This window comes from Poecile atricapillus, chromosome Z (assembly GCF_030490865.1).
Source record: "Poecile atricapillus isolate bPoeAtr1 chromosome Z, bPoeAtr1.hap1, whole genome shotgun sequence".
Taxonomy (NCBI): domain Eukaryota; kingdom Metazoa; phylum Chordata; class Aves; order Passeriformes; family Paridae; genus Poecile; species Poecile atricapillus.
This window is the reverse complement of record NC_081289.1, coordinates 143,660,366-143,685,209: the sequence shown is the minus strand read 5'-3', so window position 1 is coordinate 143,685,209 and position 24,844 is coordinate 143,660,366. Positions and strand designations below refer to the sequence as shown.

The window sequence follows — 24,844 nt, the reverse complement described above, 5'->3', positions numbered from 1 at the left end:
AGATTGTAACAGTAAAGAAATCTCGGTGCTTTAGAGTTTGCTTTTTTTGGGGTTCTTTTTGACTTAGGAAATGATTTTATTAGCAGGTAGGGATGTCTTAGGACACTCAGGGGAAAGCACCTTGCTGTCCAGAGCACTCTGACAGGAGTGTGCTGCCAGCTGCGGGCCAGGTTCTGTTTCCAGGGTACGAGGGGCAGGACAGAGGAAAGGGCCTCAGGTTGTGCCAGGGGAGGTTTGGGTTGGGTGATGGGGAAAATGTCTTTCCCAAAAGGGCTGCCCAGGGCAGCAGTGGAGTCCCCATCCCTGGAGGGATTTAAAAGCCATTTAGATGCAGCACTCGGGGACATGGATTTGTGCTGGACTCAGTGATCTTAGGTGGTTTTTCCTACCCCATGGCTTCCTATGATTCTCCTAACAGTTCAGAAATTTATGGAATTATGGTTGCAATGGCACAAAGTAACAAGAACGTAGAGTGGATTAGGAACTGTGAGCACCCTGAGGTGATGGTTAAATGTGGGGCATTTCATCCACATGGGCGCAGAAGGGGTGGGCATAAGAGGCTGGTAAGTGTGGATGGAAGTGGGGGTCTGTAACCTGCTTTGGAGTTTACCCTGTAAAATTACAAGTCTGTGTTAGGTACTGATGGTGAACAGATACTGCAGACTGGGATTTTGTGAATTTAGCATCAGCTTGCATGTGTGAATGTTTGACATTTCCTTTTAATTGCCTTCCAACTTCTTAATTGAAGTGTCTTAATGAATTTCATACAAGAATCCAAGTACTGGTGGAACTCAGATTGTGTATCCCATAAAGGTACAGCTGATGGGGTGCCTTAGCTACTGTATTTTGCCTTCTAAATCATGAAGTAAGTGAAAATTGTGGCTGGCTGGAAGTTGAAAATGTGAAGTGCTAGTCAGTAAAGAAAACATCAGTAAAGATGTTTTTAATTGTCAGGGTGCTCTGCTGCTAATGGCTTTAGAGTTTGTTATGGGTTGCCTCTGGGTTTATTGCTTTTACCTGCTCTTTTCTTGAAAAGCCCTTTTTCAAGGGTTTTCAAGGTTCGCAAATCAAAATGAAAACCCTTTTCAAGGTTTGATTTCATGTGTCCAGGATCCATGCTGGAGCTGGGGAAGGCAGGCTGCAGGTAGGATTGTAAGTCATGCTGTATACTCCTGATGTGAGCAAGGCTGTGTAAAATGTGGCTGAATTGTTTAATTAATGAGTGTCCTGTCACTGGTCTGTCATGGGAGGAGAGCCCGGGTGGCTGTGGCTTTGCAGGTGACAAAGAGGGCAGATGTTTACCTTGTACCTATTCTTTCAAGTCCAGTATTTCTGGCCCACTTGGTGGAGTTATGGTATATCTGTTTTAACTATTGGAAAAGCTGTGGTGATAGCTGTAGCCCTGGAGCTGTCCTTGGAACTGGATTGGCCAACAGCCTGTTCCCCTTCTCCTACCGATGGCTCCTCTGATGAGCAGAGACAAATCCACAGAAGGGAGCAGCTTTCATAAATTCATCAAATCGTTTTAAAAAATAGTCTGGCTTCTGAATGCCCCTTCAAATGACTCTCCAGCACCTGCACATGTGCCAGAGGGAGAGCGCTGTGTGCATCCTGGCGAGGGAGGCCCCGGAGGTGGAGCAGAGCTGTGACCGAATTCCCAGAGCCACTTGACTAGAGGGCAGTTGCTCAAGTAGGAGAGAGTTCATACTCTGGTGTTGTTTTTTTCTTTTTCTAGCTGATTTGCAGTGGAAGGTTTTCCAGTGTAGTGGAAATGAAATGTTACTAACAGTGTGGGAAGGGAAAGAAACCAGCTGAGAGCTTCCTGTGATCCAGCCCTAGCTGGACCTGGGAGTGCAAAAGCAGCATCCGCACTGCTGGGCAGGCACGCGTGGCTCGTGCTTCCCTGTGGAATGAAATGTGCTCCCAGAAAAGCTGAGGGGTGCAGGGAGCAGCTGCCTGATGAGCACACCCGCTGCTGGGTGCAGAGCCAGGCGTGTGTGCCTGCCTGGGAAGGAGAGGAACAGCAGAGCCCTTTCCAGAAGCGCCTGTGCTCGGTGGCAGCGCTCCTCAGGGCACAGAGAGCACGAGGCAGAGCTGCCTGTGTTCCCCATGGAAATGCTCTGGCCTTTCCCAAAGGGAGCCCTCAGTGGGACAGGAGACGAGGGCTCGGCTGAAGTGTGCACCCAGAGCGGGTGCTGGCACAGGAAGGGGTGAAAGGCTCAGCAGAAACGTGCTGGGTAATGGACAGTGTCATTTGGGAAGCTTTGTGTTGGTGCTCATGGTAGTGTGTGCAGTGGATGTTGGGCTGCCAGCTGGGGCACAGGCTGTCTGTCTGTGTGTGTGTCTGTCTGTCTGTGTGTGTGTCTGTCTGTCTGTGTGTCTGTCTGTCTGTCTGTGTGTGTGTCTGTGTGTCCATCTCAGCACTGTTCCCTCTCACCCAGGGCTCTGCTGGCAGCAGAGGGCCCCAGAGAGTTTCTGCAGCTTCCAGCGCCAGCCTGAGCTACCTGAGGGCTTCCCAGCCACCCAGGCTTTCAGGTTTTTACCCATTCCTGCACGGTATCTTCTGGAGGATGCACTGGGTACATATTTCAGGAGCTGTAGATGGAGAAATGCTGCTCATTCGAGGATGTGGTCTTTGCTGCTTAATGACTTGGTAATAATTCTTGACGGTTATAATGTCATGGTAAAAAAATAATTCTCATCAGATAAGTGCTCAGTGAAAAATTTCTTTGTACAAATACAGAAACATAAAATGTTTCTTGTTACTTGAAGAAAAGAAGATTCTGTATTCAGCTCCTCAGCTTTCCCACCTGCCTGATATATACTGTGATCTGAGTTTACCTGAATCTGGTACCTTGAAAAAAGGGGCATGTCAATAAAATCATCTAAGGAAAACCTTTTTGTCTGAAGTATTTAAGGCAGAACTACTGTGCTGGGCTTTTCTCTTCCCAAAGCCAGGTGTCATGGAGTTCTCTCTCTCCTCCCCCACCCCCGCTGGATTTTGGAACTTGTTAAGATATTTTGGGAGTGTGAAATGGCATAGGAAGATCTATGCATACATCAGCCCCTCAGCTCCAGGGGCTGATGTCTGCATATTCTGTTAGAGCATTCATTTAACCTTTGCAAAAGAAATGGCCTCGGGGAGGAAAAAACCCCATATTTACACTTCCATCTGTTTTGGAAGATTAAAATATTCTTTATGCTCTGGGAGACTTCCAAGAGAGCAAGAATACCAAAGGAATCCATCTCGTTACCCTTTATTAGAACATAACGTGGTAAAGGAAGGTGGAGACACTGGAGGTGGGGTTTGAGGTATAATTTTTAACTCCTTTTTTCACCACAGACACTTCTCAGCTGTCTGTGATGTGAGTCATTATCTCTAGCAGCTCTTCAGTAAAGCCTTGCTACATTTCTTGTAGAGTCAGAAGTAGTGCGAGCTTTTCCTTGCGAAATAAAACACTGGAAGGGAAATGGGAGGTCTGTAAAATGACTCTGGGATTTGCTATGGAGGAGTGAGATTTTGGGATGCTTAGGCACAACGGACTGCAAGTTTGGCTTTGTGGTGAAGGGTAAGGTAAGGTTTTGTTTTCTTTTCAGAAGCTGATTTTCCTTTCTCCTTGTGTGATTGGACACTTTGTGCTTTGCTTTGGTCACAGGACACGAGACTTGGATGACAGTGAAGTCAAAATCTTCCTTCTCTTGGAGAAAAACTCTTAATGGATGTTACTCAGTTCAGGGAGAAAGATGAAACTCAGAAGTGCTAAAATAAAACCAGGGAGCAAACACAGCCAGCGTGCTGTGGAGCATTGCTAGTAGTTAATTGCTGTGTATTCTTATTGTGCTTCTCCCTTCTTACTGTGCAGGAATGGGGAAGTCACCGGGGGAATTGGGATAAAATGATAGTGACTGTAAGAGGTTCTGCCTTAGAACATTGTTTTTACTGCTCTCCATAAAACTTGGTCAGAAGTATCTCATTATAATTCTAATCTTCTTTAATGATGCATATTTTGAGGCTTTGTTTCCCTCATCTCTTTGAATCTAAAAGTGACTAAGCAAAACATTAGAATTTTAAAACGATCTTGGAACTTTTTAAGCTCCCCTAAGTGCATGCACAGAGTTTCTCTAAGTGTGTTTAAATGATTCTGAAAAACATTTTCAGGTGCACGGAATTTCCTCTTGCCGAGCGTAACCTGCTTTTCAGCCCTGATGTTACCTGCTATCCCAGGGGCTCCCGCAGTTTTGTGGAGACTCCTTGAGATGAATATTTGTGAAGACGGTGTGTTAGTGATGTGAATTTGGAAGTGGAACTGAAGGTGTGTTGTCTGTAAAAGCACATTTCCTGCTGCAGCCTGCAGGTGTAGCAGTGTCCATGGGGAGCATCCCCAAGCCAGGCACAGCCAGAGCCCTCGGCCATCCCAGGCCCGTGGGCAGGAGCTGGCCTGAGGTCTGCTGCTGTTCTGGACAGAAATCTGAAGGTGATCATTTTGGGGATTGTGGAAACATTCAGCCTCTGTGGCTCGGGAGTACAGGGAGACATGTGCTGTAAGGCTTTAATAAGGAGGTTGTTCTGTGTGTGCCTGCACCGAGGAGAGTGCAGGGAGCTTGGATGGAGTGAGGGGATGGATGAAGATCAGCCCACAGCCAGATAGTGCTCCCCTCAAGACCAGGGAAAGAATCAGATTGGGATGTGCCTGTGAGGAAGAGGCTTCTCTACCTTCATGCTGGAGTGTGCCAGCACTTCTGTAGCCAGAATTCCAGGAGCTGTTCTTTCACATATGTGAGGCAGAAAAGGGGCAGCACAAAGGGAATGGTTCTGTGTTTCTTACAGAAGCAAAATTATCTTGTGCAAGACTGTTCCAAAGGAAACCAGTCGGGCTATTTTGAAATGCAAAGTTTGCCTGCATGTGACAAGCCTGGCATTCACGCACTTGCATAACAAGTGTTACTAAATTTTATATGTGGGGAGGCGGTTTCAGCTTTTAAAATAAAAATAGAGCCATGTAGGCCTTAGTAGTTCCATTGTTCTTTCACATGTGCCTGTGCTCTCCACCCCCTTCTTTTGGAGCTTAAAATAAGTAAATAATACATCATGTCACTGGAAGAAGCTAGTTTTGAGACTTGCTTTCAAAACTGCTTCAAAAGTATAGAGCAAATGGGATTCCAGACTCATGTGGACAAATGGGACACTGTTCATGGGCCCCAGTTTCACACTGCTCCAAAGTAATGAGATTTTTAAAGGAGGCTGATCTTCCTTGAGGTTTTTCACTGGAGTTTTTGAGTCATCAGTGCTTTTGTTGTCCTCCAGAAAAGGAGTTGGAAGCTTGCCTTCTCATGCTGAGATTCAAATGAAAGATGAAAATTACATAGCTACAGTTGCTTCAGCTTTAAGAAAATGCCAAATACTGCAAGTTGGCAAAACCGTGGCAAATAGCTAATTCTGGATGTCTGAGGGATTCCAGAGGTTGGGAAAAGGATTTCTTAAGACTTCAGATTGTTTTGATGGCTGTTGTTCTGCCAAACTCTATTTGTACTAAGTTGTGATTATGATTAATGTAGCTTCCATTGTTAGCATTGTTTTGTTAGGATTCCCTTTTATCCTCCAGAGAATTCTTATCAGCTTCAAGGTTCTCCTGATCTTGGCAGGTGCTGATGTTTGGAGAGATGAGATTTAGTGCTTTTAATCATTTTTGATTTTGGTAGCAAAGAGCATTTAGGTGCTCACAAATCAGCTCCCCTTCATCTCCAGTCACTGGTATGATGGTGACTGGGCTCATTTCTCTTTTAAGCATGACTTGGTCCTTCGAAATTCTCTTTGTTGCCCTAGGTGTAGGTTTATTATGCCCTGCAGCTGCAGTCTGGTCACCTCTTGGGCTGTCTGTCAGTCTGTCTGTCGTGTCCCTGTGCATGCAATGCTGTTTGAGTGTAACTATGGCTTGGGCTGGCCATCTGTAGTGTCCCCAGGCGTTATCCATCTCCTTTCTCCATTTTTATTGCAGTGATTCCACCAAAACACCTCTAGATTCCTCTTGGATATCTCCTGCGTTAGCAGCTTCCTAGCAGTCCATGGCTATCAATTTGTTGTGCTGCAGGTTTCATTAAGATGGCATTTTAGCACTGGTACTAGTGTAAAAATTGATGTAGAGCAAGTTTTCTACTTGTAGCTTTCTGTTTTGTGACATTTCCACATTGAATCCTTTATCCTCTTCCCCAGGCAAACCCAGTACTTCTCCTCAGTGACCTCTGCAGAGAGTTTTCCTTGCAAGTTCTGTATGTCAGATCCATGAAGTTATCCATGGGAGTGGAAGGGCTTCATTCCTGTTCATCCAGTGGCACACTCCTAAACTTCTCCAGCCCTTTTCAATCCTGATGCAAATCAGCAGTCCAGGGCTGAGACTGGTGTTCACAAGGAGCTGTGGGATGAGCTGCTTTATTTCCCACTTGTTTTTAGAGCACAATGAAGGTATTAATGCACTGCTTGGAATGGTGCTTTCCAGGAGTGCTGGATCCACATTGCTTCCTTGAGGAATCAGTGAGTCTGCCTGAGGAAAAATTAACAAAGCACTATTTCATTTTAATCCCCATCTCCCTTCTTTTTAATCAGTCTGTTTCAGGGTGAGAATATCTGGCAGGTGCAGCTCCAGGCTGATCTGAGTCTGCTTTCTGTGCTCAAAAGTTAGAATCATAGAACCATGGGATATGTTGAGTTGGAATGGACCCATCAGGATCATCGAGTCCCAGCCCCTGGCCCTGCAAAGAACATCCCAAGAATCTCACCACATGCCTGACAGCATTGTCCAAACTCACCCCATTGATTTCTAGGGCTTTTCTTGTGTTCTCAGCAGGTGTCTCATTATTGTCTTCTGTCACCTGAACCATCAGGATTTCCTTCCTTTAACAGCTCTGCAGACACTGCTGTTAGACAGAAATCTGGTATTTTACTGCTTATCTTTGCATCTGTTTCATTCCAATTTGTGGATTGGTTCGTCAGTGACTTTTAACAGACCAGGTGCAGTATTTCATTCTTTTGCAAGTTTTCCTCAATTTTACTGATTTTCATGTTTTTGTCTAATAGACCTTCCGTGTTGGTATTGATTTTCCCTTGCAAAGATGCCACAATAATCTGGAGTACTTGCTATTAGCTGGGTTTTCAGGGTGCAATTAAGCACTGTAAAGTTCCCTCAGTGTTTCTACTGCTGCTTTGACATGTAGTGTCTGTTCTCTGGGATCCCAGTTATTTTGTTTTGCTGCTGTAGTTGTGTTCTTAACTGGGGCTCTGCCTTCTCCCATTCTTTGCCATTCTCTGATTCCTTCACCAGTTTGTTCCATTACAATGTTAGCTTCCCAGGAGGTCTCAGCTGGTGTGTGTTATTTTCCTCTGTAGCTTGTTTCATTCTCCTGGTGTCTCTATGGATGTGCCAGTTGTGTTCCCTGCAGAGCAGACAGCAGAGCATGGCTTTCACCTGGAGCTGCTCACTTAGTGGCACTTGCAAATTCGACTGCTTATTTGGTTGTTGGAATCTGAGCCTGATTCTAGGTACTAAGTTTTTTAGAAGCTTTACAATGCTTTTTATTGACTTCCAAACGTAAGAATTTTAGTATTAATCAGGTGCATTCTAGTCTCTAAGAGCTCATGTAACTGCAGTGTGAGGAATTGTCTCTGTGTTCCCCCTGGCCTGTTGGGGCTGGGAAGGGACCTCTGAATTCCTCGTGGCTCGTTCCCTTCTGTGCTGTGTCCCTGAGCAAGCTCGTGCAGAGCTGCTCTCCAGGGCTGTGGGACACAGCTCCATTCGGGGCACTGCCAGCTTCCCTTGGTCTCCATACAGGTTTGTTTTTAGTAAACAAATGCATGTAAGTGAACAGTCTCAAATATCCAATCCTTTGGGTAAACTCCAGCTTCACTTCCAGGACCGAGAGCTTGGCTGCCCAGCTCGCTCTGACTCGCTCTGTCCCGCTTTTAGAGCAGGCAGAGATGTCAGTAATCCCTTCAGGAAAAGCAAAATTTCCTTGTGGAAATTTGTAATAAACTTAATTATTCTCTGGGTTTTTTTAAATAGAAATAGATTGAAAAAATAATCTGTGACACTTTCACAGTTTTCATTTTCTGTAGGCAGAAGATTGATCCAGGGTATTTTAGCACTTTAAAAATAGCAGCATTTCTAAGGGTTCCTGAAATCAACATTGCCCAAGTATGGATTGTTAACCCAACTCTGGGAAGAAACCTGTAAATATTAACACGGTTCATCAAAGAGTTCAAAGCAGCATCAGCATTTCTTTATAATCATAATGATGCTTTGCTTTCTTCTAAACCTTGGTGCTTAATGCTGAACTTAATTGCAGTTTAAGTAGAAGCATTTATGTGTGCCTACTGATAGGAATAATCAATCCAATAAGATGTTCTCATTTATTCTTGTCTCCACCTTTGTGCCATTTTATATTGGACACGTGGAGCATCCAGCATAATGAACACGCAAGTGCTGATTGTTCTGTAGTGATGCTGTAACAAAATAGTTCCTTAAATTCAAAAAGTATCAGCATTTGAATGACTTGGTTGGAAAATCTGAATGTCTGGTGGTTTTGTGAGTGTCTCTTGTTGATGCTTTCAAGAAAGCTCGGATCATCATCTAGCTGAGTGTGCTGCAGCCTTGAGAGGGAAGCAGCAGAGCAGGTCAGGATCCTGGTTTCACTCAGGCACCCGTTCCACTCCCTGGCATTGTACCTGTGTGTAGTTCACCTGTTCCTACAGGACACTCTTTCTCCCAGTTTAGAGCACAGAACCTGGAATGGTTTGCGTTGGAAGGGACCTTAAAGAGCTCCAGTTCCACCCTGTGCCGTGGGCAGGAGCAGCTCCCGCTAGAGCAGGCTGCTCTCTGCCCTGTCTGAATCACTGCTGATACCGTGCAGCTTGGATTTATGGTTCAAAACAATTATAAGCACTGCTTCAAATGCTTCCTGCTGCACCCCTGGCAGCCTCCAGGCTTGGTTGCAGGCAGTCTCTCCCAAAGCCCACGGCTCCCGTTTGTGTGACTGGTTTTAATGGAGTGCTGTGGGCAGGAGCTGGGTGGGAGCAGGGACAGAGCTGCAGGGAATGACCTCTGCTGTTATGGGCAGGGTTTAACTGAGCACATCCAAACACCCATTTTCAGTGTGTTGTTTTCAGCAGCTCATTAGAGATTGGAGCTTTCACTGGGGCCAATTCCACTAGAAGTGTTTGGAGGTGCTGTTTCACCCAGTTGAGTGATAAATTCCTTCTGCAGTGCTCTTGGCTGTACAACTGAGGCCACTAAACCTGCTGTCTTCTTTTGCAGTGACCCCTATGTGAAACTTTCCTTGTATGTAGCAGATGAGAACAGAGAACTTGCTCTTGTGCAGACAAAAACTATCAAAAAGGTACGTATATACTCTTTAATTCCGTGGCTTTGGAAGGATTAAGAACACCGGAACACAGTTGTATAACATAATGCAGCACTAATTAAAATTGTTAAATACATTTATAGCAGCTGTATAATGTGGTTTTCTCCAAAACAAAATTGGAGAACAAGTCCTGCTGGTCTGGTCACAGCACCTACCATGTTGATATTGTTCCCTAAAGCTTGGCTTATCAAATCCCACTGCACCATTCACAGCTTCTTTTTTCAAATTCATATCTTGTTGAAAGACATGGCTGAAATAAAGGACTGAGAAATTCTGCTTTAATTATAATTTATCTGACTTTTAACAAGAATGATCACTGTGTTCAAAATTTTAATTTTTGAAATACTTTCCTAATATGGGAATTGAAAATAACCAGATGACAGAAGACATGGTGTAAGAGAATCCTGGGATTTCTTATGTTTTTAATTAGAACCAAAATTGGGTTTTATTTCATTTCTCAATTTCAGCTCATACAAACAAAATTCCGCCAGGGGATATTTGTCACTATCAGGACCCTAAGATTTTGTAAGGATATTTATTTTTTTATTTTGCTGGTATTGGTGGCAGAGAGGAAAATAGTCATAAGCTGTATGAAAAGTAAGGGAAAATAATGAGTTGTCATCTTTTATGGAGGTGTTTAGAATCAACAGGGGTTCAGTTGAAATCATTGCTGCAAAACAGAATAGTGAGGAGAATTTTGTTATTGGAAACACCAACTGGAATGATGCACTTCTAAAATCAGGACATGGGGTGTCATGAGAACACCAGTGTGGAATCCTGGAGGTGTGGAGGATCCAAGCAGAATTTGTCCCAGAACCAGGGCATGTTTGATGTGGAAAAAGAATTTTCCAAGACTTTCTGGTTAGCCTTTGGTGCTTGTTTCATTCCCAGGACTGCATCTGCCTTTCTCACTGTTTCTTCTCACTGTCAATCAAAGCCCAGACATTCTCAGACATTTCTGGAAGAGTGGTATTACCTCATGTGTTGGAAAGTTCTAGTTGGTAATTTCTGCTTTGAATTGTTAAATTTCATCTCAAGGCAGAGTTCTCCCTGTGCAAGTTGCAATCTTCTCTCTATTTTGTAAATAGCAAACATCATTATCATATCTCAATTTTGAGTTCAAATCATTAATAGAAAAATACCAAATACAGTTGATCTGAGGAGTGACTGACTGGCAGTTACCTCCTGCAGCTCTGTGTTTCTCATTTTTCTCCTCATTTCTGTGTTCCTCAGTTGAATGAGTAACTTTGTGCATCACTGCCTTGCAGGAGTGCTTTTGGGAAAGCAGAAGGAGCTGCAGTGTCCCCTTTTTATTCTCCTTTTCCGTGAGCTGTGCCGTTGTCTGATCTGGCTCAGATCACAACTGGACTGTGCCTCTGGAAGTGCTTCACTGCCAAAGGGGTTAAATGCTCATTGTTTTCTCACTCTGAGAAAATAAAGTTACCAGAAAATGTCAGCTTCATGTGGCATGCCTACCTGGGTTGAGTTCCTGAGGCTTTTTGTTTCCATTTATCTCCCTCCATAGTTAATCCAGCTGTAAGGTTTGATTAATGCTTTGTACTTTGTTTTGGAGCTGTGTTTGGAATGCCCTGCTGAAAAGGTTCTCTCTCAAGCAGGGAAAGCTGGATTTGCTGTTTGCTGCCTTCTGATCCTCTAACGTGGTCAGCATGTTCTTTAAATTCCTGCTGGAATTTAAAAGTTCAGATGAAGATTATCCAGTTTCTTCAATTTCTTCACCTTGACTGTGCTGAGCTCCAGAAAGACTTCTGCCTTTCCCTTATGGAATATTTAAAATAGTTTTCCATCTCTGAGAATGCCCAGTCTCCCCATTGAGCTCCAGCGTTCAGGAGCATCATTTCTCTCCATGTCCTCCTTTGCTGTAGGATTTGAACACCCGGGGAAGCTCTAGCTCAGCTTGACTCCTGGCAGTCCTTGGTGTGTGGAGCACTTGCCCTCCTCGGGATGTAGCTCTCCTTGAGGTTGAGTTTTTGTTACTGTTTCCCTGCTCATGTCCTGTGTGGAGCTATTGCTGCAATTCCTTCTCCTTTGCTGGCACTCAAATGTTTTCTTTCGGACTCAGCCCAGGAAGAGTGGGAATTGTAAAGGTGAAAGAAATTTCTGTGAGTTACCAGGCATTTATCAAAGACTCTGCTGCTTCATCCATCAGATTTCCCTGAACTCTGTGGTTAAGCAGCATTTGGAATTAATGGATTATCAATGGGCAGTGGTGCCCTCCAAACCATTGTTAAGGCAGTGCTGTTTGGTGAAATGTATGTACCCTCTCTTGCCAACAGCAGTAGCATTTGGTGAATACAAGTGTTTAAAATGTAACATTGTTTTCCTTACTGCTTCAGTTTAAAGTAGTTTTTGCTGCATACACTGTGATCCTTGAGGGGAAAAAGCTGAAAGTTTCTCTGTGCCCACGGGCCCATCCCTTCCTCTCACTGGTTCCCCTGCCCTTTAGGGTGCTCTGTTCTTTGAGGAGGTGTTTCCTGCTCTGCCATGGGGTCCTGTGCTCCCAGTTTGTGGAAGGGTGCAGTACAGTCAGCCCCCATGTCCTGCACAAGAGGAATTTATTGGATCTGTAGCAAGGAGGAAGATAAACAGCCAAGATTCCCCTTCTCTGCTAGAACAGAATTGTCGTGGGTGTAAAGCCAATTTTTCCTGTCAGCTCTGCCCGTAAATCTCTGCTGTGTGAGAGCATGAGGGAATGATTTGGCATGAGCACAAAAACATTGGACATATTGTCCAATTGTTTTTATACTTACCCAAGCTTGAATTCCCCAAATTACTGTTTGGAGTTCTCATCTCTTTTTTTATCAGTTTATTATGTCATGCTTGAGCTTACTTCAGCTTGCAGTCTATATGCACATTTACTCTGTGCATTTCAGTCAGGTTGTTAAAATTAAAATCCTTGGGCTGGGAGGAGATGGGAAGAATATCTTGCCTATTCCAAGGAATAACCTTTTCTTTTGTTTTTGGTTTTTAAATTATTTTTCTGTTTGTTTCACAGTATAAATCTGAGCATGTTTTAGTAGGCCTAAAGTTACCTTTGTGTTTAAAAATACTTTTTTTTCATCTGGGTTTCAATGAATCTTGAGAATTAAATGTCTTCAGGTTTTATTTCTATAGATTCACAATGATTTGTCTTTTAATCATGAAATTATATTTAATGTCTATTTTAGGATCATCGTGACTCAAATATCCTCCCACGTTTGGTTTACTCAATAGAGAATTTCTAGATGGCAATGTATTTTTAAATTTCTTTTATTACATGCTTTTCTTCCTCTTTTATTTAAAACTGTCACTTGCATGTAGGTTGTTATAATTGCACACCAGAGAACTTAAAGTTAATATGTAAATATTGTTCTTTCTTTTACAGACCCTGAACCCTAAATGGAATGAAGAGTTTTACTTCAGAGTAAGTTTCTCTTTATTTGTGGTCATTATTAGAACCTGCACAGCTGATCTTGTTTTCTGACTGTTGTTTATATGTTTACTTCAAATCCCTGTTTGCCCCATGCACTTGCTGTTGTTTCTGTGGGGATGGAATGCTCAGCAGGAATTGGCTCTGGGTTACTTGGAAACTGTTTCCCAACCTGCCATTATATAAATATGAAGAGCAATAACTTTGCTACTGGGTTGCAGACAATATTTTTCCAAAGAACAGCTATTGACCTTTAGTGTGGCTGTGGCTTTCACAAAAGCAGGTGAGGTTCAGAACTTCAGGGGGTTCAAACACCAGTGCCCGAGGGCAGATGTGGCAGATTGTTCCAGTTGTGCTGGATGAGGAGCTCTGGGAGAGCAGTGCCACCACTGCAATGTTGAACGTTGAATGTCCCTCAGCATGGCAATGCTAACTGGGACACATGCACCAAACAGCTTGTCTGGGCTAATACACATCTAAAATCTCAGGAAAAGGGAATACACAACACTTTCACACTGCTGTTAAAACATCTTGAACGTCCTTCAGCAATAACAGGACTTATAAAATAATTTAGACCCCATTTTGAGTGTCATAGTTCTCTGATTGTCTCAAAACTGGGATGTCCATCTCCAGATGTGCCACAGAATTATTAGTGCATTGTGGTATATTACTTCTCAATTTTCTTAATTAGACATGTTGGTCATAGTAACCTGGCTTGCAAAGCTTTTCTGAAAAAATGCATCAACTGGATCAAACACTGTAGAGCTTGTTGTTCTGTAATAGCAGCTGTTTTGTCTTTCTGACAGAGTTCTTCTTATGTTTGTTTTTGTCCTTTTAAATGCTGGCAGTCTTTCTGCTTCAGTTTAAGTAAATAATTTCCTGGAGGTATATTTGCTGTTTGCAGGTGTTGGGGAGACTTCTGCTGGGTGTTCCAAGGGTGTGTGTGCTAAATGGGCTAGAGTTGCTGAGCCATGGACAGTCAGAAATATACCTGAGAATGGGAAATTCTGAAGGAAATGCAGCAAAACTCTTGCTCCTCATAAATCAATCAGTCAGTCAGGGAGCCCTGGCAGTGTGTCCAGGGGTCCTCTGCCAGGGAAATGCAGTAACTGAGCACAGCAAATAAAAGCTCTCCTGTCAACTGCCAGGCTCTTGCCAGTTGCAGTAAGGTTCTGGTGCTCCAGTTTGAGTAAAGATTGACATCAGACCTGTTAGTCCTGTCCTCTTTACCTTGGTTTGATTGCTGCCTGAGCCAGTACCCAGGTATTGTTATTGTCCAGCTGCTGAACTTGCAGTGACATTTGCATTTTCTCACAGGTAAACCCAACCAACCATCGGCTCCTGTTTGAGGTGTTTGATGAGAACAGACTGGTGAGTGCTTGTCTTGGTTGTGTTACACTGATCTCAAGGCTCTGTGTGCCATGGCTGATAGAAATACAACACAACTTAAAGGTGTCTTGAGTCTGTTGTTTGAGTGAGAGTGCCAAGAAACACAAACAGATGGATAAAAACCATTGGAGTTTGGGGCTAAAAGGGCACTAAAGCAGTGCCCTTCTTGGTCAGACCAAAACAGTCCTCCTCACCCAGCCCTCTGACAGGGAAACCCTCACTCTGTCCTTCTATAGGCCTCTCCACTTCAAACCAATAAAGTCCTGACCTTTTTAATTGCTGATAAAGCAGCTGCTCCAGTCCCTGATGATTTTAGTGTCCCTTTCCAGTCCTTCAGTGCTTCTGTGCCGTGTTTTGGAGGTGGTTACCAGACTGCACCTTGTGTGCACATGGTGTGTGTGTGTGTGAAGGTTTGGGCTCATGGCAGAACGATGCTCTGTTGGGTTTCAGTTCTCTGCCTTACAATGCTCACGTGTTGTTAGTGGGTTTGGTCTTTGCCTGCTTTTGGCTGATGTAGTAACTCTTCTGGAGGAGGCTTTCACCACCTGATTGCTGCTAGCTCCTGTTGTAGTTCCATGGGTGAGAAAAGTGACAGTGTCCCTCTGTACATCCAGGGTTGAACACACCAGTGCAGTGGCACACTGGTGGATGGCTCTTGGGGGGGGTGCTTTTTGAATATTGTAACACCATCTCTCCATTTGTGAGATCAGGAATTAACTTTTTCTGGGCTGGGAGAAGTAGTCTTTACTAACCTTGTTTCCTTTCTGAGAATTAGGATCAGAGTTGTGAAGATACTTATAGTAAAAAAAGACAGTGTAGAAGCATCTGTCTTCAACAAACAGGTTCTTTCCTTCTTTCTTGCCAATAAACAAAGAGCAAAGGAAACCACACAAGCTGTAATCTGGGGAGAGAGAGGACTTGGCAGCTGAATGGCTGAATTCCTCAGGGGGAAGTAAATTGGTGAACCAGTGGCACTGTGCCTCTACACTGGGCTGACCAGGAGCATATTTATTTGTGTATAATTATCTTAATGACCACCTGCACCATTCAAACTGCCACATGCCATTGGAATGCAGAGGTGCCACAGGAGCAGGGAGGTGGGTTGGAGAAAAAACTCACATGCAGTGACAGCTGGGAAATGACAGATTGGGGATACTCATTTCAGACATACTGCTTTGGATTTTCAAGTTTGGGTGTGCAGTATTGGCCTTACCCTGGCACTTTCAGCACTTTTGTTTGTTGAACTGATTTGTGTGTGTTCTTCTGGTCCTACCTCTAAAGTCAGTCTGTCCTTGGGCTTGGAACCTCCTGGCCAAGGCAACACCTGGGATCAGGAGCCATGGCTTTCCTTGCAGGAGGTCTGTGGCAAGGTGACTACTTTGGGGGGTTTGGAGTAGCAGGTTTCCATCAGGTTCTGTTTCTAGAATGAGGAGACACTGAACTGATTATTTTGGCTGTATTCTCACATACTTATTGTCAATACTTAAATGGTTTTCCTTGGAAGGACTTTGTTCCTTCTTCTTGTTCCCAAATTATCAAAGCGCACCTTGTCTCTGCAGGTGTCCTTGCCTTTCTATTCCCTAAGCTCAACAGAGTGAATGTGATGGATGCAGCTTCATTTTGGGTGCAGAGACCGTGTTCTTGAGTAATATGTTTTAACTGAAAAAGAAGATAAAATAATAGCAACACCGGTGCTTCTACAAGGCGATCTCCAGAACCATTTTTGGCTATTCACATTCTTGTTGTGTCTCATAATCCACATAAACAATGTGGGATTGGCTGCTGGCAGTTTGATCAGTTTGAGCTGCCGTTACTCTTGGGATTGGCAATTTTCTGGCTTTTGAAAGCAAGCTGCTTGCAAGCAGAGTTCAGATGTCTAGGCAGAGGACTGACCCGCCGCATCCAGGTTTTCAGAGCTGTTGACAAGACTGAGGCTTTCCAGTTCCTCCAGGGAACAGCTGCCCAGGCCCTGAGATGGAGCTGCACATCTGGTTACCCAGAGAATCTTTTCTGCTGCGTGCTGAGAAGTGTGCGCACCCTTCACGTGTGAGTGCCCTCAGGGTTGTAGCAGAGCTCTGACCTAGGGTGGTTGTTCACATTCTGGTGTATCCTGTCTGCCTGTCCTTCTCCTGAGCTCCTCTGGCTGTCAGAGGGTGTAACTGTACTCCGTGCTGGCAGAACCACGCCTGGTGGCGTTGCCCAGTCCCTCGCTGGAGGCCAGCCAGGAGCAGGCAGTTCTGTGCAGGACAAATCGGTACAAAGGCACATGCGACACCCAGCTCTGCTTTTCCCTCACCTGTACTGCCTGGTAAATCTGGAAAAGGAGCTTTGTGTCTTGCTGTCCTGCACGGTTCTGCTGCTTTCACTGTGTGAGAGATCTTTGCCACGTGTACGATTGCTTTGTTTGTAATTTGTAGTTACTCAAAGGGGTGTGCAGGTTGCATTGCTGTTGGGGCTTTTTAAAGGGAAAAGTTTGTTGCTTAATTGTGTTATGAGCACGGTTAAAATGGAAAGCATAACCGTGTTGTATTTATTACTGTTCCGCCATAACAGCCCAGAGCTGTAACACACCAAAATGTTACGCTTGAAAGAATTTTCCTCATTTGCATGTGGTGTTGACTTACACTTTTAACACATAATGGAAGTGGTTGTGTTGTAGTTAGATTTTTCTGCAAGTGCTTTCTCGGAGTGTGCCCTGTGAATCTGATGTGGTTGAGATTTATAGCGGTGCTGAGTGTGTTCACTGCCTCGGTCAGCTGCGAGAGCTCTCCCGCTGGGGCCGCTCCTCCCTGATGGAAAAGGAGCAGCTGGGAAGGTGCTGTTTCAGGCTCTTGCTGGCATTATAAAAAAAAAAAGAAAAGGAAAAAACAAACTCCTCACACACTTACATTGGAGAGGGGGAACCAGGCCACGTGACTCCCACCATCCTACCCTATGTCACCATGTGTGTAGGAGCGCTGACTGCTCCTGCCCAATCATGCCTGGAATGCTGCTTGCCACTTGGGCTATTTCTGCTATCTGTCGCTCCCAGGGCTGCAGTGCTAACCGTTTGGCAGATGGGACACTTTTTCTAGGAGTTTATGTCTTTGGTTTTTAACTTCTGGCAGTGCCTGAATTGTTGCTGTTCTCCCTCTCCTTTTCTTCTCTCTGTAAAACCATGGCCCATCGGCTGCGGTTTCATTTCGGCTCTGGGAGAAGCAACACAGCCCCCGAATCGGAGATCCTTGCCCGGGAGAGAGAAGATGACTTTTTCATGGCGTTCCACACCTTGCCGAGAAGAAGCAGCCCTCACGCGTTCTCGCGGCACGGAGCGGATTACGGCGGCGATGGAGATCCGCAGGAAGCGGGCTCCTTGAAAAGGAGCACATCCATGTTCATCCCGCAGCTGCTGAACGGCCTCGACACGCGCCCCACCAGGAGCTCATCCATGCAGATCTCGCTGCAGCGCAAAGGCGCCGACGGCTGCGCCGACGAGTCCCCGGAGTCTCCAGAGGAGACGCCTCTCTGTAAATTCGCAGACTTGAGGGAGCGTTACGCATCCTCTGCTGAAAACCGCTCTTCTCCGAGCGCTCCACAGGTGACTCCTGAAAGTTCTTCACCCGGGCTGCCGGAGGAGTTAGGGCAGCAGACGGATGGAACCGTCTGCTGTAACCGTAGAGTATTTTGTAGTGTTCCAACTAATAACCAGAGCGAGGAGGCTCTGCTGCCTGCCCAGCGAGAAGAAGCAAGTGAAGCAGCTTCAGCTTTGAACATAAGCGGCGTGAGGATTCAGCACCGGGCCTCAAGCACAGATGTGCCTCAAGTTACTCTACTTCCCTTTGGTCCCGAGGCTCCAAATAATGCTCCCACCCCTGAACCCCGACGCTGGTCCTTGCAGCATGTGCCAGATCTGTCAGCAAATTCAGGGAAAAAGTTCTTTGTTCTCCAGTTACAGCAGCCACAGACGAGCGGTGCAGGCGCAGGAGGTGGAGGTAACTTCGGCTTTACCGGAACCAAAGGGGACAGATTGGTCAGGTACCCTCGGATCCGGCTGGAAAGGAGTACTTCCTACCCTGTCCAGCCACCAGCAGAGGGAATTAGCCCTGCAGGTGATGGGCTGAGTTCAGAACTGCCTGGAAACAGCAGGAACAGGGCAGAAATACCTAGAAGCAATTCGGTAGAGCGGATGCCTCAAGGGCAGGGATGCTTGTTTAAAATCAGACCGGATCAAAACATGAGGCAGCAGCACTTCAGGATTCTTGTCACACGTGGGCCTGAAGAACAAAGTCAGGGCATTGGTCACCCAAAGGAGGCCAGCGGCACCCCCGGTCCCACGGCGGCCGGCCCCGCAGTAAGTATGATGCTGCTAAAGTGCGTGCGCTGGCAAAACACGGATTGCCTTACAGAGGCTGCCAGACCGGAGCCAACTGCAGCGCTTCCATTGTTAGTGCTGGAATGTTCTGCCTTTCTGTGGAGCAAGCTACCGATCGCCTCCATTTCTAATCTCCTGTAACTTTGCTCTCGGTCATGATTACATCCAGGGTAATATTTTCAGATCTTACTGTCACATGTTTCTTAATTCACTGTTACGTCAGCTGGAAAGATTTTTTTAAAATCACGGCATTTAAATAGCAAATTTAATGTTCCTGTTAGTTTAGTTGGCTGAGACCTTGCTGCATGAAGAACTCCTTGTGCACTCTGGTTTTAAAAACAAATACTTTGTCACTAAGTGTAGTGGGCACACGTGTACCTCTACACACATTAAAAATGTGTATTGTAATGAAGTTGTTAAGGCTGTGGGAATCTTAGGGTAACTTCAATCAGGAGATTTTCAAATACTGACTTAGTTAAGGTACTAAGAAGTCTGGGGAAAAAATAACCTTTGTTACAGTAATTTCTCTTTCCTCCTTCTGGAAGTGAAAAACACGTCATGCTTTTTGTATGCTGCAAGTCCTGATCCAAGTCCAAGTGCAAGTGGCTCAGCACAGCGCAGTAAACAGTCTCGTTGTTTGGATTTGCCTTGATTTGGCATTAGGATGGCAAAATTAATCTTCTGGGTTTGCTTTGTTACAGCAGGTGAGGATTGATGTTTTTCAGCTACTTTTTCGAAGCCCAAAGTAGGAACGGAACCAAAGGGTTTAGATTAGTCATTTGCTTAAATTGCTTTGCTGTGCAATCCAACACGGCCCACTCGAGTTCCCAGCTCAGGGCTGCTGGATTTAGCATAGCGAGCTCTGGCTCCAGCTGTGGCGTGGTCACTGAGGAGATTTCAGGCTCCATGGCTCCTGTGCTCTCAGGCACTGAAATGCTGCACAGGGACAGCTGCTCCCTGCAGCAAGGCCAGGGGTGACTCTGCAGCTTTCCTGTGCAAAGGCTTGTGGGCTCCCTGTTTTTCCAGCCTTCTTCAAAGAGTAAAATAAAAAGAAATCCCTTGCTGGTACAGGTTTGGTTCCAGGATTTGTAAGGGAGCAGAAAAAGGTATATCTGTTTTTCCCTTTCCCTTTATTCTCCCTTGCTCCTTTCCAAGATGAGCTGTTCCCGGTGGCCCACCGTCGCAAGTTCTTTAGGTTGCTGTGGGATGTCACACCTAGCACAGAGGCAGCAGAGGATTGCAGAGATGTGCCCTGGGGTCTGTGCAGCAGTTCTCATTTTCCTAAAGGATCTCTCCCTGCAAGTCCCTGCTTTCATCCCCCCCTGTGGTAACAATTCCCCTCCCAAAGACACGCTGCAGTGTTCCCAGAGGAGAAGGAGGAAATTGTTTCCTCTGTGCTCTTGGTGTGAGTGACCATGAGGAATGGATCGAGGCAGGCTCAGAGGCGCTCAGCCCACATGGTGCTGCATCCTGCAGGGCAGAAACTCTCCAAGGAAAAGAACTGATTGAAACTTAACCCTTTTTTGGTGTTTCTCAACTTTGTAGTAAATCCGGAAATACTGTGGGTAGAGGTGATGGACTGGGCAGGATGCCGTGGGAAGTGTGGGGAATGGAAGCGTTTTGGCGCAAGTTTTGTTGCATTTTTTAACCACAGAACATTCCTTGTTAAGGTGCCATTTTTAATGTGTCCCACAGAAGTTTGTTTGGAAGATCTGTGATTTAAGGGAGTGCCTGAAATATCTGATCTCTTAAGCTGAAGGGAGAGGTTGCCATGGTTTATATAGTTGATAGTGTGAAAAAAACCATAATTGTGGTGTGTCCCAGTGCAAGAAGTTTATGTGTATGTGATTGATATAGGGCCTGGGCCAGGGCTGGGAGCAGCAGCTGCTGCAGCCTGATTTATCTCAGAGCAAACATCCGAGCGGGCGTCTGCAGTCCTGCTGCTCCGAGTGGTTGTGACCTTTCAAATATCTGCTCTTTTAGACAAGTGCTTTGGGGCAGGCAGGATGTCTTCCATTACCAGACAGAGTAAAATATTAAGTAAAGGCTGAGCTCATGTCAAACTGTGAAAAATTTTATTTGGAAGCCTCGTTGCAAATTCTTTTGCCTGCTCTGATATTATATGCCATGCAATAGAATGTCTGTGCACATTCTGCTGTTGTTTATCACTGAGGGCTGTGAGTGCAGAGCTGGATTTGTGGGAAACACTTCAAAAATGTACTGGACAGCTGTTGGAGAGAGCTGACAAAGGCATCTTTGTGAGCAAAATACAGCGTGCCCTAGGAAAGTGTTGCAGGAGTAGGACTGAAATATATTTAGTAAACAAACAGAAGCAGCACCTCTGGGTTCTGAAAGCCTGCATTTCTCACAGCTCAGCTCTTCCTCTCTTAGAAATCATTTTAGAATAAATATTGTTACAAAAGTAGAGACTCTATTTGTGCTCTGAAGATGCCAGCTGGGATTGGGATGCATAAACCAAAAAGAGCAAGCTCAGATAAGGGGAAGGGAATCTTCCTCCAGTGGAAGGTGTCCCTGCCTGTGGCAGAGGGTTGGAACAAGATGATCCCTTGCAGCCCACCCCATGCTGGGATCCTCTGATGACAGCAGTGGAGCAGTCACAAAGGCCAGAGTGCTGCATTGCAGGGTGCATGGGGGCACCAAAGGCGGCAGCTTCATCCCAGCTACCACATGGCAAAGCAGGGACCGAGTGCCTGAACTCTGGCTAAAACTCTGCTCTGGCAACTCTTTCTGTCAAAGTGGAAGCAGGGTTGGGTGAACATGTGCAATGCACACGATGGCTTTCACACAGACTCCGTAGAAGTGGTTAAAAAGTTCATCTGAGGAACGTGGAACTCAGTGGAATCAAGGTACTGCAAGTGCTGCTGCCAGGCTCTGCCACTCCCAAGGGCTGTGCCACCCCCAGACATGCCTTGCTTGACTTGAGATGTGGCAGTGGTGGTCAGGGGTCATTTTTATCACCCATAGCAGAGCCAACTGCTCTTAACAAAGGCTGTGTTTGCTGGAGTCCTTCTCTAAAATTGGTAATTAGCCACTGACAATTACATGGCTGCAATGGAGATGAGAAAAAAACACTTTTTCAGTCACATCATAATGTATTTTAATGCCCAGTGGATTTTGACACTGTATTTTTCTAGAGGGGCAGGATGCTTCCTTAGTCCTTTCATTCCACTCCCCATTTTTCTTGGTTTCAGTGACACCCCTTCAGCACAGAAAGGTTGCTGGTAACTCTTTTGTACCTTTGTGACATCCTGTGGTTTGGAAAAGATTTCCACCGGGGCAAAGTTTGGAAAGAATGGATAGCAATCCATGCAGAAAATCACTACTACAAGGCAAGTTTAAAACCTTGGAACCATTCTCTTTTCTATCTCATTGTGAGACCTGTGAGTGGAATCAGTTTATTCATGTTGGGGTTTGTTTATTTGTGAGTTTGGCCTAAGAGAATGTAGGTCAGTGGGTTTGCTGATGGCCTTGGTGGAGCTGCTGGGGACAGTTTCCTGGTGTCCAGTATAATATGTTACACAGTATAGCTAATGTTAAGTCATCTATAGAAAAGATGTGTGTTTCTGCCCTATCCAGGATTGGAAATGTCTGTCTAAAGAGTTCAGCACTTCCATAGACCATTCTTGCACAGGGAGAGCCTCCTGCAGGGTTGGTTTCTGCCTTGGTTGGGACTGTGGTTGACATCAGCTCTGCAGGAAGTTCTGTTCAGGAACACATTCAGACTCTTCCTGCAGAAAAGGCTGCCTAGCTGACCCACCAGCTGTGGATGGAGTCAGGAGCTGTCAGGAAAGGGATGCGATCATGACACACCATCTCTCATATTAGCAAATCGAGGGGAAAATGTGCCCAAGAGCTCACCCTATACCTTGGTGTTTCCTGTTAGCCTGGTTTGGGGCTCAGCCTTCTGCCATGCTGTGCACAGTCAATGCTATGGAAGCCTTGGCACAGCATTCTCTGTCCTTATCCATGTGTTTCCAGCTTCTGCTCTGTCCCTGCTCCAGTGGGTTGGGAAAGAAGAATTCCTAACCAAGCAGTCCCACCCCATGGCTCATCTGAATGGGGTGATGAGGCAGCACACGGCTGTGCTGGCCCTGTGCTGCCTCTGGGGACAGTTGAAAGGACAGGGAAGGAACAACATTGTTCAAGTTTTTCAGCAGTGTCATTTGCAAAATAAGAGATACATTTTGGTGGGTATGAAATTCAGTTCCAAGTTATCATTCTGTTTTTCTACTTGAGCCCATAAAGTGAACAGTGTGATTAAAAATAAATAAACGTCAATGTTTCAGAGTAAGCTCTGGCTCTCTCCTGAGTTGTTAAAAGGCACCAAGTGCTTTGTGTATTGCTGATCAGCACAAGGAAAGCTGGTGAGAATCTTCATTGTTTCATTAAAACAAAAAGGGATTTTCACCCCTTCAAATCACCATGACCAGACATAAGTGTTATTTGGTGTTAATACAGTTCAGGGAGGGATCTTTGTTTTCCTCCCTAGCGTTGCACTTCTTGCCTGTGCCACTCCTGTGCTCAGTCACCAGCAGTGTTCAGCTCTTCATTTAAATCTTTCATTTCCTGGTGTCCAGAGACGCTGGTACATCCCTAGGGCTTGAGTCGGAATGGGTTCACGTGTAGTTCCTGAACCCCAAGTCTAAATGTCTGCCAAGTCCAAAGAATAAATAGACAAAAATGGAGCAAATCCTGTTCCTTGTACCTCACTGCTTGCCTGCCTGGCCCGTTTCCATGTAGATGATGCTGGAAGCAGCAGTTACTCCATTAGGATCTGACTTGTGGACTGAAAGCAGACCAAGTATTGGAGACTTGCACAGAATCAGGATGATTTGGGTTTGGAGGGATTTAAAAGTTCATCCTGCCGTGGGCAGGGACACTTCCCACCATCCCAGGTAGCTCCAAGCCCTGTCTGACCTCACCTTGGACACTTCCAGGGTTGGGGCAGCCACAGCTTCCCTGGGTACCCTGTGCCTGTCTCACCACCCTCTGAGTAGAGAATTTCTTCTTAATATTGATCTAGATCTCTCCCCTTTTAAAACCATTCCCCCCTTGCCCTGTCACTTGTGCCTCTGCAAAAAGTTGCTTTCCCACCTTTTTGTAGGCCCTCTTTGGGCACTGGAAGGGGCTCTGAGCTCTCTCTGGAGCCTTCTCCTTTCCAGATGAGCACCCCCAGCCCTCCCAGCCTGGCTGCAGAACAGAGCAGAGGGGCCATGGGCTCCTCTGGGCTCACTCCAACAGCTGCACATCTTTCTTTCATTCTTTCTTTCTCTGAGGACCCTGACCTGGATACAGCACTCCAGATCTTCCTTCTGTCAGTGTGTCCCTTTCAGGCTGGCTGGACTGGTACAGCTCAGCTGTGCTCTGGCATTCTCAGGAGGGAGGTGTGGGCACCTTCCAGAGGCTGCCTTCTCCTCAGAGCTGCTTTTCCTTCTGGACTGCACATGTCTGGGTTTGCAGTCCTTCTTCAGGGCAGGCTAGCTGGGCTCTAACAGGCATTTCTAGAAAATCATTCGTGTGCTCTTAGCTGGAGGTTTAAATGGTTCAAATGAATAGTGCTGTGAATTTCCTGGCTCTCCACTTGCTCTGCAAGGAGTGCAGATGGCCACCTGGAAAGCCTCTGCTCTCTGCAGATAAGGACTTTGTTGACAGCTGCAGGTAGAGGGTGATGAATTCCATTCCTTGGGTCTCTTTAGCTTTTCTGTTAGGGACAAAATCAGTTCTCTCCCTAGTGAGAAGTCACCTGCCCCCCTTGCTAATTCTGGTGTCCATCAGCTTGCAGGCGGGTTCTGGAGCACTGGGGAGGTGGGTGCGCTCAAACCTGGCCAGAGCAGGAGCTGCATTTCAAGGCAGGACCTGAATAAATTCAGCTTTTTTTCTTCCCCCCGTGTTGGTGGAGGACAAATAATTCATGGCAAGTAGTGTAGATTAGCCTGCAGAATTGAGAAACCCATCTGTAGTTTTTAGTCAGGTTTTCAGAGTCAATAGCTGGCAGTGCTGTCTTTTTACCTCATCCCTCCACATTCCCAGAGCTCCCTGGGATTCTGAACTTTGTGTCAGGCATTTTTTTCTCCCTGAAAACTGTATCTGTTGGTATTTCTCTGTGAAGAAACCAGAATAAAACCTTGAGCAGCAGAGATGGAAATAGTATCACTTTTCAAAAGAGCAGTAATAATCTCTTTGCTCCTGCATGGCAAATCCATATGTGAGTTGGGTACACAGCAATCTCCAAAGTGGAGAATTTA

At 45.6% G+C, this 24,844-nt stretch overlaps 1 protein-coding gene across 8 annotated transcripts in view; it reads left to right on the top strand.

Moving 5' to 3' along the window:
- LOC131592699 (E3 ubiquitin-protein ligase NEDD4-like) overlaps positions 1–24,844 on the top strand; it is a 90,247-nt gene that overhangs the window by 26,879 nt on the left and 38,524 nt on the right. For 3 of the 8 annotated variants that reach the window (XM_058864399.1, XM_058864398.1, XM_058864400.1), the window contains exons 3-5: positions 9,306–9,387; positions 12,794–12,832; positions 14,156–14,209. In XM_058864399.1, the coding sequence (XP_058720382.1) occupies positions 9,306–9,387; positions 12,794–12,832; positions 14,156–14,209 (175 nt within the window). Of the gene's footprint in view, positions 1–9,305; positions 9,388–12,793; positions 12,833–14,155; positions 14,210–16,218; positions 18,558–24,844 lie in introns of those variants that run through there. The other 5 variants (XM_058864394.1, XR_009280693.1, XM_058864395.1 and 2 more) reach the window with 5 other exon arrangements.